Source organism: Zophobas morio, unplaced genomic scaffold (genome assembly GCF_036711695.1).
Source record: "Zophobas morio isolate AGI-343-1 ecotype UQ-CSIRO unplaced genomic scaffold, CSIRO_AGI_Zmor_V1 ptg000044l, whole genome shotgun sequence".
In the NCBI taxonomy this organism is placed as follows: domain Eukaryota; kingdom Metazoa; phylum Arthropoda; class Insecta; order Coleoptera; family Tenebrionidae; genus Zophobas; species Zophobas morio.
In genome coordinates, this window is record NW_026972149.1 from 3,884,165 (window position 1) to 3,897,749 (window position 13,585).

The 13,585-nt window shown below is 40.2% G+C and overlaps 3 protein-coding genes across 11 annotated transcripts in view; 2 read left to right on the plus strand and 1 right to left on the minus strand.

Moving 5' to 3' along the window:
• Positions 1–9,856, plus strand: part of LOC135141320 (myocyte-specific enhancer factor 2) — a 55,821-nt gene extending 45,965 nt beyond the window's left edge. For 7 of the 9 annotated variants that reach the window (XM_064072305.1, XM_064072312.1, XM_064072306.1 and 4 more), the window contains 5 exons: positions 6,036–6,212; positions 6,427–6,630; positions 6,983–7,141; positions 7,242–7,607; positions 7,840–9,856. In XM_064072305.1, the coding sequence (XP_063928375.1) occupies positions 6,159–6,212; positions 6,427–6,630; positions 6,983–7,141; positions 7,242–7,607; positions 7,840–8,349 (1,293 nt within the window). In that variant the 5' untranslated portion in view covers positions 6,036–6,158 and the 3' untranslated portion in view covers positions 8,350–9,856. Of the gene's footprint in view, positions 1–4,848; positions 5,056–6,035; positions 6,213–6,426; positions 6,631–6,982; positions 7,142–7,241; positions 7,608–7,839 lie in introns of those variants that run through there. The other 2 variants (XM_064072310.1, XM_064072313.1) reach the window with 2 other exon arrangements.
• An 831-nt stretch (positions 9,857–10,687) lies between these two features.
• On the plus strand, positions 10,688–12,349 carry LOC135141323 (protein immune deficiency). Its single transcript, XM_064072316.1, has 4 exons — positions 10,688–10,872; positions 10,927–11,255; positions 11,305–11,591; positions 11,639–12,349. The coding sequence occupies exons 2-4, from the start codon at positions 11,075–11,077 to the stop codon at positions 11,768–11,770; spliced, it is 600 nt and encodes a 199-aa protein (XP_063928386.1). The 5' UTR covers positions 10,688–10,872; positions 10,927–11,074; the 3' UTR covers positions 11,771–12,349.
• LOC135141322 (deoxynucleoside kinase-like) lies at positions 12,340–13,439 on the minus strand. Its single transcript, XM_064072315.1, has 4 exons — positions 13,123–13,439; positions 12,939–13,072; positions 12,773–12,891; positions 12,340–12,725 (listed from the first exon to the last, which is right to left on the minus strand). Exons 1-4 carry the CDS (start codon positions 13,312–13,314, stop codon positions 12,475–12,477), a joined length of 696 nt encoding a protein of 231 aa, XP_063928385.1. The 5' UTR covers positions 13,315–13,439; the 3' UTR covers positions 12,340–12,474.
• Between the last annotated feature and the right edge of the window lie 146 nt (positions 13,440–13,585).

Below are 13,585 nucleotides of genomic sequence, written 5' to 3' on the forward strand. Positions count from 1 at the left end.
TGGCGTCATGCACAACGCGAAATTTCAAAACATCGACTCGCGCTGCATCCACGCCGCATTCTCTTACTCGACCAACGAGCTCTTCCACATCTTCGAGACGTGGACTACCCGACGTCGCATTCGCATCGTTATTAGCCCATTATGACTCGCCATATACGTCGTATTCTTCCAAACTTTAAATTTTAACATCCCACTCCTGATTCTAAACAGACCTATGCTACGCTTCAAACGGAAGCTGCTACTACGGTACAATTAAGAAACAAAAAGCCACACACCACGTTATTATTACTATTATTATTATTATCATCATCAACATTATTTGAATGCATAAATATCAGACTCCTTGTAACTTCCACAGCGCCAAAATTCACGTTGCGTTTTGTTTTGATATATTGTTTTGGCCCGGGTGCCAAATTGATTTGTAATCTTAACCCTACCTATATCTAATAATCGTAATGAACGTGTTTATCTGTTACGATAACCGAAATCGTATATCGAGGCTTTTGCATTTCCTGGAAACTTATTAGTTCTCAGAAACCCAAACACTGTATCGATTATCCGCAAGCAACAAATGTTACAAAGTTCTTACAGAAGATTGCTCGTTCATTGGAATAGTTTCTTTTAAATTTGAAACGTGCCTCATAACGGTGTCAAAGGTTACGCCTCCGAAGTCTCAAGATATTGTAAAGACGGCTTCTGACGTTTAAACTTGTAGCGACTAATTAACAACTGGAATTCGCTGAAGTTTCCAAACAAACTTATTTGGAAATGAGTCAAAAGTCCCGATTTTCGCTGGCGGGTTTTTGTTACTCCCACATTCCTACTTCGCTTCAACAGTTTGGACAAAAAATCTGATCGGATTTTTACATTTTCAAAATTTGAACCCTTGGTTCAAATAAAACGACCTAGTAATAATTAGGGATTAGAATTAGTCCAGTGATACGGTAAATGAGCTAATAATAAAAGCTAAGTGAAAATTTTATTCACTCCTGTAGAGCTAGAAGATATTTAGAACTTTTCAAAAATGTCAATTCACAAAAAGTTCTCATTGATTTTGTTCTGTAGAAATCTGTCATTGTAAATATACGATACAATTACTAAGAGACGGTTGAAATTCATCGTGTAGAGATATTTAAAAAAAGATGACGTCATCGCAAAATCTCACTTGAAATTTGCAGCTCCTATGAATTCACAACTCATCTCTTTTCAATTTTACTCGTATAGATGAACCCAAAAAAATTCAGACGATTAGTTTGACGGTGTATTTCGGCAGCTACACAGCGGATTTCTTCGAAATGTTATTAAGATATTAACCTTGATGTAGAGGTTACCGAACTAAAATTGATTTATACGTCCCATACAAAAATCAATGACGTCATCGCAAAATATTGTTACATATTAATGGAAGCTATTCGATGCAGTGACGTTGGTGTTTTAATAATGTCTGATTTTTAAGATTGTGTCAAAACTGAACTGTTTTAACAATCTCAGAAACGAATATTTGAAAAATATGAAATTGTCAAAATTGCCTAGAAACTAGTTACAAATTATAAAATTTATTTCTGGCAATTAATTTCAACCTCAAAAAAAATTGGCCGCATAGTGCAACATTCACAAAACAGAATTGCCAACTGCAGTTTTAAAGCCACGGCCAACTAAATTTTTTATTTATTGTTTATGGCACGGTCTGAAATATAGAGTAATTTTGACAGTTGCGCTTGTTTTTTTCTCTCAAGTACTACTTATGTAATCTAAAACTGGCCATTGGTAATGATAATGACGATATTTTGTTTCATTTTGCGACCAAGGAAGTACAGAGTGTCTGTAAATTAATGTCTAAATTTGCTTGTCACTTGATATATCCGCCATTAGTGACCTTTAACGTTAGCTTTGATTATAATCCGTGTGTCGAGGAGGCGGCAAATTCAACGCCGCTATTGATGTAATAATCATGTACAAACAAGGTGTATTTCTTTCTTATTAAGAAGAAGATAACATATTTAGTTTTAATCAATTTTCATCTGCGTAAACTGTGGAAAATTTTGATTTTCGTAGCGTATTCAAATGAAAGAGCAATTTGAAATAACAAACCTATATGTATTTAAAATGTAGGGGTGTTCATATTTTGACGATCTTCGTAAAAAATACTATTTTTGTGAGTAACCATGTTCGTTAAGATATGACAACGTTAACTTTATGCTACCATCTTGTTATATATGTTATTTTGAGTAAACAGTACAAAGAAACAATAAGGACCCTCGGCGTATTTTAATGTTGCTATCTAATGAAAAATTTCTTTCCACGTAAGATAAAGCGGAAATTTCGACAAATGAAAAAGCAAATGAAGTGAATGTCCTTGATTTTAATGGATGAATTTAGTAAACTAGATTTGCCATTCTTTGTATACAAACAACATAATGAAATATGTAATAACGAGTAGAAAATATGATCGTTTGATACTTCTATATTGCTCCTTTTGAAACGACAACAAGTTGAAAACGCACGGTCGAAAGATTTCGTGTAAAACGAGGCAATTGAAACTTTTTTCGAGCGACTTTGTTACTTATCGGAAATTATTACGCCACGTTTCGGCACCGGTGTTGATTTCAAGAAAGCATTAAACCGTCAATAACTTTTATATTCCATTGTCGTCGTTTAAAAGTTTCTACAAATCAGTGACGTTCTTATTTTCTAAAAATAATCTAAATCTAACCCTCGAAAAGTCTCCATCGCCCAAATGGGTTTGTTGTTTCAAGAAACAATAATGGCAAAATTTAACGTGTCCTTTGGGTAAAATACGGAAAATGTGCGATTTGTAATTGGAGTTCGTTGTTTATCCTGGCCGTTCGCGTTGGCGAGAGCCGTGATCCGTCAAGATTGAACCGGGAGGCGGGAAAGCGGGAGAGGCCTGGAAAACACGTGCACCGGCTTGTGTTCGTCGGTGGGGGAGGACGGGGGGTGAACTCCGATTTTCTACCGGGAGGGACTTGGCGCCCAACATCCCTCTATCGTGCGTATCTAGACCGTGTGGAAGAGTCATTATGTGCGGTTGATGACTCCCAGGTACCACATCTGAGGGCCCGGCACCACCCGCGCCGATTTTGCATACCCATGCACATGTAGAGGTCGAAAATTTCGACTGTCGTACTTTTCGATTTTTGGTCACCGCTTTGGGTTGCCCCTTCGGTATCGAGTGTAGGTCATCTGGTCGAGATCGTAATTGTCGGTTCGATCGAGTACCATTCACTGCGACGATTCAAGTGACCCTTTTTTTCACGAATAACTTTACATATTGCATGTGATAAGGCGAGAACGTCACTTTTAAGTGTAGGGGAACTGTGATCCAGGAGCAAGCAAAACAGCTGTAAGCGCACCGTCTTAGCGGAAATCCGGCGGCGAGAACATTCTATTAGCTTTAGTAAAGGGCGCTGGCCCAACTTTAGAAATAATTAAGAAGTGGAATAGTTGCTTATCCGAAGAGTAAAGTTTTTGTAGTTACGAAGTTCGTTCATCTCGACGTTCGACTTTTGACTTGTCGAAGGGAGGATTTTTTTCTCGTAAGTAAAAATCTGGATGGATAGTTGAAATGTACGTAGAATTTGCTAAAAAAAAATTAATCTTGCCGGAACACATGTGCTCAGAGCACATACTGTGTAACCGCACGTCTGGCGTTCGAACCTTTTATAGTCAATAATTTCCTGTTAGAGAATAATCTGAAAAAAATGGTGTTGGCAGTATGGCATTTTAGCGGTACAAGTTTATTCGTAATTAAAAAATGTTGATGCCAAGCAAACTTCACCATATTTTTGGAACTGGTCCAAGGATTTTTAATGAAGTGTTTGGCGCACTAGAACCGAAAACTAATCGTTATACTCTTTGTTGTGTAATGATTTTATTGTTTTACTAGTCGGAGTTTGAATTTGCGTCCGCGGCATCAATAGTTTTATTGATGCGATCGAAATCGACTTTGACAGGTGCAGTCGATTTTATTTATCTCCGTCATAGGGAGATCTTTTCCTATTTCTGTAATTTTTATCAATGTGATTAAGGCTTACGGTATCGCGCTATAGCGGGAACTAATAACATATTTACATAAGCCCTGGACATATGGAGGCGATGACGATGGAAGAGACCTCGTTTAATTAACACGTGTTTTGCATTTAAAAAATTCGATTTGGGGCTTAGCCGCTCGCTGTTTACTTGTTTGCGGAAGAGGTCGTAGCTTGCCGTCGACACCGGGATCAATCAGTTCATGTATTAGCGAGATATAAGATGTCGGTAGTTACTCGATAGGTTCTCGTAAATATTGCGCACTTATTAATCGAATCGAATGCGCTGGACGCTGGATTACACCTGGCGTCCGACCCCGATTATACATTCAATATTTCAAATAGTGATAGTCTTTCGATTTCGACATTCTTAAAAGTTTTGTAATTTGGGCGGATCGTTCGTTGCTTGGACTTGCGGACCTCTTTGAGTGGGATTTCGTTAATTTGAGCGAATCGATACCTCGGCGAGGAAAAGTTCGTAAGGTGCGACATCCGATCCGCGGCCGGGGTGCAGAAGAAGAACACTCGGTCTATAATTAGCGGTGCAGGCGGCGTTAACGTGCGACATCGAGGGAGCGCATAGAGCTCGGAAGGCGTCGAAGATCGGAGACCACGGCGACGCGCAAGATGCTGGCCCTCGGCTTACCCCACGCGTCTTGGCTACCCGCGCCAGCTGACTCGAACGGCGTAGATACCGACGGCGGCGGCGATTGGCCGCGTGCCCGTGACGTCACGGCGGCGTATCGACCAATGCCGGGCCGTCTCCGGTGGCGGGTATCAGCGTATCATCTCAGCTTGGCACGGGCCGGGTGCCGGGACTCGGTCTCGGTAGTTTTCTCGCGTGGTGCGCGTCGTTCTCTCCCTGCGAGCCGTCGTAGCGATCTCCGCGTTCCTGCCAAGTCGCGCTCAGTTCGGAGCCTTTTCACGAGTGTCGCAGTGCCTCGCCGCCGCCGAACCGGCCTTTATCTTAGCATGTTCGAGCGGACCGTGCTTCAATTTTCGCCAGGTGAGTTCGAAATTTTGTTTGAGTTTGGATTGCCGTATCTATGCTAATACGGGGAACTCTTAACCTCGGCCCGTGTACACAATAACGCTAAATTATGGAAATACATTCTTTGCTTCGCCGAGATGAGTGAGGATGCATTATTTATGGGCTTTTTCTGTTTTTTCGAGCGCGGACGTCGGCAAGACGCTGCACCGAACGATGGATCCACTCGTGATATTATTATTATTGGGACACGAGCGATCCGTACCGAGAGCCGATTCGCCAATTTCACACCGAACTAACTCTCCGTACGCATAACCCGCTCGCACTTTAACAACAAAAACAAACAATTTGTTACGTGTCTATATTTCTGTGATGATTTGCTACTATATTTAGTAACAATGCTTTTATCGACCAATTAAAAATAGTACACTTATTCTATTTTTGTCATAACTTCATAATTTGTTTATATTTTGCGATTAAACTTGAAGAAAGACGACCGTTTCAACTTTTGCTATTTTTTTTCTCTGTTTTATTGTTGTTGGTTTTTTTTTTCTTTCGATGATACTCGCCTCGCTCGAGCGTTAACCGCCGTCCGAGCGCCTCGACGAACTTAGTTTTCGCCAATTTTTTGCGTCCCCCCATCGCCATACTTTAATTGTATAAACATAATTTAGTGTAGGTGGGTGGTTTAATCCACTACCCGTTACCTATACAGGTAGATCGCCCTTGCCGCGTAGGAGGGCCACGCGCCGGCCTTGTTCGCCCTCGACAATCGATCCGCTACTACCCTGATCAAAATCAGGTCACTATGTTTGCGGGTGGCCCGTTTCCCTATCAAAAATTACCACAACTTTTACCATAAATCTGCCCCATTGTCGCAAAATCGATCGAAAAACATTTCAGATGCGGCCATATTTTTTAAGCGATTTTTCCACGTACGACTTGCTGAGATTTTCGATTTAGAGTACGTACGTATTTCAGCAGAGATGTTGTTTCAGATCATTGACGACCAACTACGAGGTGATACTCCACAACCGCTCTTTGATACGTCAGCGCTTTAGGCTATTGCCACACTGTATAGTCGACACGGGTTTTCTATCTAGTGATTCAAAATTGCTGCCATGGGTCGCAAAAAAATACAAATATCGAGAATCACCGACGAACGGAATCGACAGGTAATTCCACAAACCACTGACCAATAAATATCGAAGCGATTTCTTCGTGCTCGTAGAAAAAGGAAAATTGCACGCGGTGTGATAATGCGTTCGACGCTCGTGTAATGTAATTAATTAATTAATTGAAAATAATTTTCCCTTTTCTTAAAGTACGCTAATACTAATAATAATAATTTGTCGCACGAGTGCCGTCGCTAGTAACTTTTTGGCGCAGGTTACTTTCAACAAACGGAAGTTCGGCGTGATGAAGAAGGCTTACGAGCTGTCGGTTTTGTGCGACTGCGAGATCGCTCTCATCATCTTCAGCAGCAGCAATAAATTGTATCAGTATGCCAGCACGGACATGGACAAAGTGTTACTCAAGTACACGGAATACAACGAGCCACACGAGTCTCTGACCAACAAAAATATTATCGAGGTACATCAAACCCAGCAGCAACTATGCCCGATACTTGGCTGATGCAAACACGATAACTGTGTTGATTTCATCGAGACTGATTTATTTACCTACCTACATACATACGTACACTGATATTCTTCAAAAGCTAACACGTTACTCGTTTTTTGTTGCTTATTATACTAAGTTATCGGATTGCTGCATTTGCCTGTTATTTACGCGAGTTGTTGCTTCAGTTTTGATATCCTAACTTGTAATGCTAGTTCGTGTGGTAGAGAGTTTTTTTTAACTAGAGATAATTAGAACGTGTGGTGTGTGTATGATAGCCCCAGAGGCTGCGTTTCTCCATGAGCTGGTCCACTGACACTTGCAGGCACTTAATAAGAAAGAGCATAAGAACGGCGTGATGAGTCCTGACAGTCCGGAGCCGGAGACGGAATACCAGTTGACGCCGCGGACCGAAGCCAAATACAGCAAGATCGACGAGGAGTTCCAAATGATGCTTCAGAGAAACCAAATCAACGGACAAAGGGTACGTAAGTTGGGATGTTGTAAGGAAAAAAGAAGAAAAGATTGACGATTTAGGTCGCGGTGCGCGGACTCGATTCCTGAAATGCTTTTTTTGCCAACAGGTCAGCATGAGTTCTTCAAATTACACCCAACCCGTCTCGGTGCCTGTTAACATAAGTTACGGTGATTCTGGTCTTCTTCAATCTAGTCCGCAAATGGCTCATACTAGTATTAGTCCTCGACCGTCTTCTTCGGAGACCGACTCGGTTTATCCGAGCGGCGGTATGCCCGAGATGAGCAACGGTTACCCGAATTCGGCGTCACCGATGGGTGGTTCGCCGTCCCCAGGGCCGAGCCCGGGACCGGGTCTTAGTTCCTCAAAGCAACACCCGAAGCAACATTCGCCCGGCCCGAGATCTAACCTCCGAGTCGTCATACCTACGGCACTAGGACCAAGTATTACCCCGGAAGAAGTTTCGTACGGAGAAGTAAGTAGCCTCGGGCTTTTAGTTCGATTTCGTTTCGTACCGTTATTTTAATGCCCCACTTATTATCGTGGTCGATGATCGGCTCTGCAAAAATGACACGACGTAGGTCGACCATTTGCATACGCGACCGGAGCGAACGGTCGATGATGGATGATGATACGTTGATACGACGTAACGAGAGTACAAGTATTAGGATGACAAGTGTCGGTTGACGTTTGGTTTTTGTTTTCAGCATAATCGAACCCAGTCGACCTTGAATACGCCAGTGGTGGCACTGCAAACCCCCGGACTGTCGAATTATCCCGGCACTCTGACATCGTTCGGCGCGCAGGATTTTAGCATGGGCCCGGACATGGGTTTGAGTTCCATATCGTGGAGCGGACACCAAATATCTACAGCTCTGACACACAGTAGTAACTGTTTGCCGCATTTGGCCGTATCCAGTAGCACGCCGCCGCCGTCGTCGTCCTCACCCATACCCGTTAAAATAAAGAGTGAACCGATATCGCCTCCAAGAGAACATCATCCGCATTTGAGCACCGGCGTTCATCATTCGCACGTGCAGAGTCTTAACCTGACGCACAGCCATCATCCGAGGCCCAGTTCGGCCGGTCACATAACTCCGACTCCTGGTAGTGTCACGCCGACGAATCTGCCGTCGCCGACGGGACCGCCTAGTGGTGGTGATTACGAAAATATACAGATGCATAAGCGAGCAAGACTCACAGACTGGCCATCCTAGACCGGCGCACGAGACGCTAAGTGCCATAGTGATAACGTGTGGATAACCGAACGCGTTTCTATTGCCAATTGTCATCTATGTGATAAACTACGAGTCTAGTAAAACTGGATATTTTATGAAATTTGTAGTCATTTATCAGTGAAAAATATATAAAAAAACGATTTTGTAGAGAGAAAGAGAGAGAGCGCGAGAGAGGATAAGATTTATATAGAATGGGTTAGTGTGGTGAATGTGTCGTGGTTCCAGTCAGCGACAGCGTTATATGCTGGCGCCAACATTTGTTCTCAGAAACAAACATAATATATAGTGCCATTATTTTCTTGTAATTATTAGTGTCTTTTTTATAAATGTTTTTAGATAAATAGTATATTATTTATAATGTACACTTGTTAATTTAGCGAGGATGCAGCCACTAACAAACATATTGAGACTATGCAGGACACTACTCTTGTTATGTATTGGTGCTTTCCCCAACCTGAATCGGATGTACTCTGTCCACTGGCTGTTGGTGCGGGCGGTACGTGGACGCGTCGGGTCGGTGTCAGTGCGTCGGTTTTGAACGAATCGAACGTCGACCGTCGGCGCGTCCGTCCGTCCGTCCGCCCGTCAATGTTGAATGTACTGTATTTGTACTGCTTCCCCATTGGAACCTAGAGTGTTCATTGTTGTAGCCTTTTCAATTTGTTTGTGATTTCAGAGTACGATATCTATTCTGTATATTGACCTACACAAATTAAATTATATAATTATACATTATATAATATATAGATATATTTTATCTACTGTTGTGTGCACAAACCTTGCACATAGTTTTAAAGTTTAAATGTCGGTTCGACCCGGCTGTCCGTGTTCACACGGATGACCCTATCTCCACTGAACTACTGTAGGATTGCCTTACTCACAGTGCCTCGACAGTATGTACGTATCTATTTGTGTACTACACCATTGGATGTCTTCAGTAAAGCCATCTTAAGTCCGAATGCGCTGCGGTACATTTTCGTCGATAATTCACAGGGTATTGCGCCGTTCTACACTCCACTCTGCTGACTGGCACCTGCTAATGCTAGTGCTAGACAGCTGCCGCTGCTTGTGCCTTCTTGTTAACCTGGTACCTTTCCGAACCCCCAACTGGCTTCCGTGTCACTGCACTACTGTCTCTTCTATATGTTATCCTTTATTTATGTCAATGTCTTGACATGTCAGTTGACACGATTTTATTTAGTCGTTTTATGTTAAGCGGAACATTTACGCCTCATTTTTAAATGGACGAAATACCCAGCTACATTATGTAAATATAGTTATATTTTATTGTAGCGTTGCCATTATTTGTTGATCATTTTTACGCATCATCCTTTTTCTTCACTTTTTCATTTTACATTTTATCATATGGCATATTATATTACGTCCATTTGACATAGGCATTTTTCAATCATGTGCAATATTAATCTGACGTTTATTTATCTATGATGTATTGAATTAAACCAAATAAAAAATTGTTTGTTACAATTTCAAGCCTACATTTATTTAACAATCATTGCATCCACATCGTACGATCACGACCTGACAACTTTCAAAAAACATCACAACGATACTTTGGTGTTTACTAAATTAAAAAATTGCTGTTGTGTATAATAATAATTTGTTAGTACGCATGCGCTTCTTGCTTGTTAAGTGCATATTATGATGTGCGACTAAACTACTTTGCTCGTAGTCTCTATGTAGTATGTTCAATTTCCTCGAAATTTCAGTTTCGCTAAATACCCTCTGACACCATAGAAAATTTGATGACACGATTAGATTAAATACTTATCACATTTAAAACGATTTCGACACCAAAGTGCGAGGGAAAATTCGGTTTGCAAGTCACAAATTGATTTTGTCCATTGTGAGCCACAGCCGAATATTAATTATTCCATAGTTAAATTCTTACAAGGCTAACTTCGTCGTTAACCTTGCAACATTAAAGATGTAACACACTGATAAGTAGCTTTCATGCTAACTGGGTTTACTTTTTATAGGGCTTTTCTAGCCGGACGTTGCAATAAATACCTGATGCTTTTAACTTATAAAACAAACAGTTTACAAAAATCCACGGCCATATTTGACCGTTTAATTATATAGTTCCTGTTTTCGGCTAAGCGGCAAAACCGTACTGTGACGGAAATTCTCACAATATTTTGCCAAATTTTCAGCACATCTCGCGAAGTAATTCCCCTTTTTTGGTTTTTGCAACACACATTCGTTTTACCCGCCGTGTATTTCCCCCAGGATTTTATCTTATGTTTAATAGTCATAGCAGAGAACGTCATCCGCAAACTTTTGATAGTTCGCAGAGAGAATATCAAAAGTACACCCATGTGACCACATTGCGTATGCATTAATGCGACTGTGTTAACTCCGCCCATGTACTTCTCGTGACTTTCGCAATATGGTCGAACCCGCTCCCTCCATTAATATTCATTAAATTCTCCAGTTTGTAGGAATCCATCGGTGCGTGCGTTGAAGTGAATAAATGTAAACATTGTAAGTTTGAATAGACGAGGTTGAACGTTTTGTGATAAAATAAAACACGAGTAGGTCGTACTGGACTGGAGAGTAGTGACATCACACAAGGACATAGAATGAAAATTTTTGTAAGAGTAAAGTTTATCACAGCATAAAACTGATAAAACGGACGTTGATAATACAATAACAAGTGCACGGAGTCGATATTTTTTAACGAAAAATGTCTGGACAAAGTAACTCAGACGATGACCTAACCACCGATGCCATTCCAAGCCCTCCACGAGACGAAGTTATTAATGAAAAAAAGGACGAATACGAAGAACCGGAACACATAAATGTCCACCCTAAAATCAAAACAAAACCGAAAGTTTTTGGAAAACCAAAAAAAGCGAGACATACAGGTAAAATAAAACCAGATTCATCACAGTTAAGTTTATCGTATCATTGTAGCCTACGCTAGCGTAATTAATATTAGTAATGCTAACGGAATTCACGTTGGATCAAACTATAACGTATACATGAACAGCAAAACTGAAAATAGCTCACAAAAAGACTATGTTGTTACTGATGCCATAAACGCCTTGTTTGACAGTACTGTGCCCGTTGAACGAAAACATCTACTTTTTGTGTCGCCACATATGAACGAACACTGGCGAACTACCGCCCGATTGTTGGACTATTCAGATGGCCAAATCAGTCAATTTTACGAAGATTACAGCCGCGCTGGAATCAAAGAGGTGTGTATAAACGATTTTTACAACAAATTGTGATTGTTTGTTTTTAGGTTATTTACCAGTTGTTACTAGATTGGATTCAAAATGAAACTACCGCTGCTACAGTTGGCAAACTGTCAAAAACGTTGTGGGACACCAGTCAACAAGACGCGGTGCAACGTTGGTCGAAAAATTTTAAATAAAATTGTCATTCCCTACCAAACTGAACAAAATACAAATTTGTACTATTGTAGAAACTTAGTTTCGCATAAACTCAACAACATAGGTATATTTTTGTATGAATTTTTGGAACAAATGTTTGATCCACTGTTTAACGTTCTTATCAGTGGAGTGTTAATATTTAAAACGTTATTATTTGCAATGTAAACAACACTGGTAAGAACTTGAGAAATTGTTTCTAAAGTGTAACAAGTTTGTGATATAAAGTGATTTTTAGAAGTATGGTTGTTGTACTGAATACTTAAAAAATATAATCATTTGTTATTAGGTATATTTTGTTAGGTTGATTTTGTTTTTAATTTGAACTGTTGTTTACATACGTTAATTTTATAATCAAGTGACAAAATTTGTCTTTTGGTCATTTCAATTTGATTCTGTGGTACCGCTTAACTGATCTAGAATCTACGTCAGATGTCAAACTACTTGTCAAGACTGATCCAAAAGTGTGACATCTGTCAATGATCTCGCGTGTCTCAAATAATTTGTACAATTTTTTCTACCAGATTCTTGTAATGTTCAAAGAAATATAAAATTAAAACTTAGATGATATTTATTTAATTAAAATTGAAAACTACACAAATGAAATTTAAAACGATCCTACATAAAATACACAGTTGCAATAAGAAAATAATTTTTAAACCTTAAAGGTTAACTTAAAGTGCTTACACTAAACTTTCAATGATTTACTCGTAAATATTTGCGCTTTGCACTTTAAATACTCTTTTTGAATGACAGACTGGTCTAGATCTGCATCAATTACCAAAACGGGTGCCGGACAGTTGAATTTGTTATGAATGAGCCAGTCTTCGTGCAGGTTGTGTATGTCTCTGAAATACTCCAAAGGCACTGATTGTTCTTCTCGACGATTACGCTTCAATGTGCGCTCATGTGCGACTTTCGGTGACGTCCTCAGGTACACTATAACGTCCCACGTTAATTTACTTCACATGTGGTTTTTCACTTACCTATTAAATCCACTGACAAATCGCAGCTTTCTTGGGCCCATTTGAACCACTCATCCATCACAGAGACAGAACAACAGTCAATACTTCCAGTTCTAGCCATTTGTTCCACGAAACAATTCCTACAAAAATTTTGTTAAATACAAAATACAAAATTTTTACTAAATACCTTGCGCTATATATCGACCGTTCCATTAATTTTATGGGGTGCCTCGTCATTAAAGTGTGGTGTTGAAGAATCGTCAACTGCACGTACGACTGAAAAGTGAAACTCCACTTTTTCGGGTCAATGTACATTTTTTCCTACAACGCGTCACAGTTACATTTTGAAACAACTTCACGAACAGACATACCAATAAATTGTATCCATTGCAATTCCTCCACTTATTAACAGGTTCTGCGAGCACATTAACATCGTCGAACTGCTGAAAATAATTAAGAAACGTGGTTTTTCCACTTCCAATGTTTCCCTCAACAATTACTGTGTAAGGGCGCGGTTTGATTAAATGTTTGATGGGTGAACCGATTAACCGTTCAGAATTCATGTTATACGGTGAGGAGGTGTGCTAAAACCGAACTGCAAACTAAGCCACCCCCTGTTTGTTTGAGATTAAAGACAACAACGAACCCGGTTACGTTTGTGTTGTTTCCCGCGTTTTCTCCATCTAGGGATTTTTAGTTTGTTAGTTACTTTCGTGACATGCGCACTTTTTAAAAATCGCCACAAGCGGAGACAATTCATTAATTATTATTCGTGGTTTTGACTTTCCTATGAAACTATATTTTGTAGAAAGCACCAAACAATCAAAAAATTAA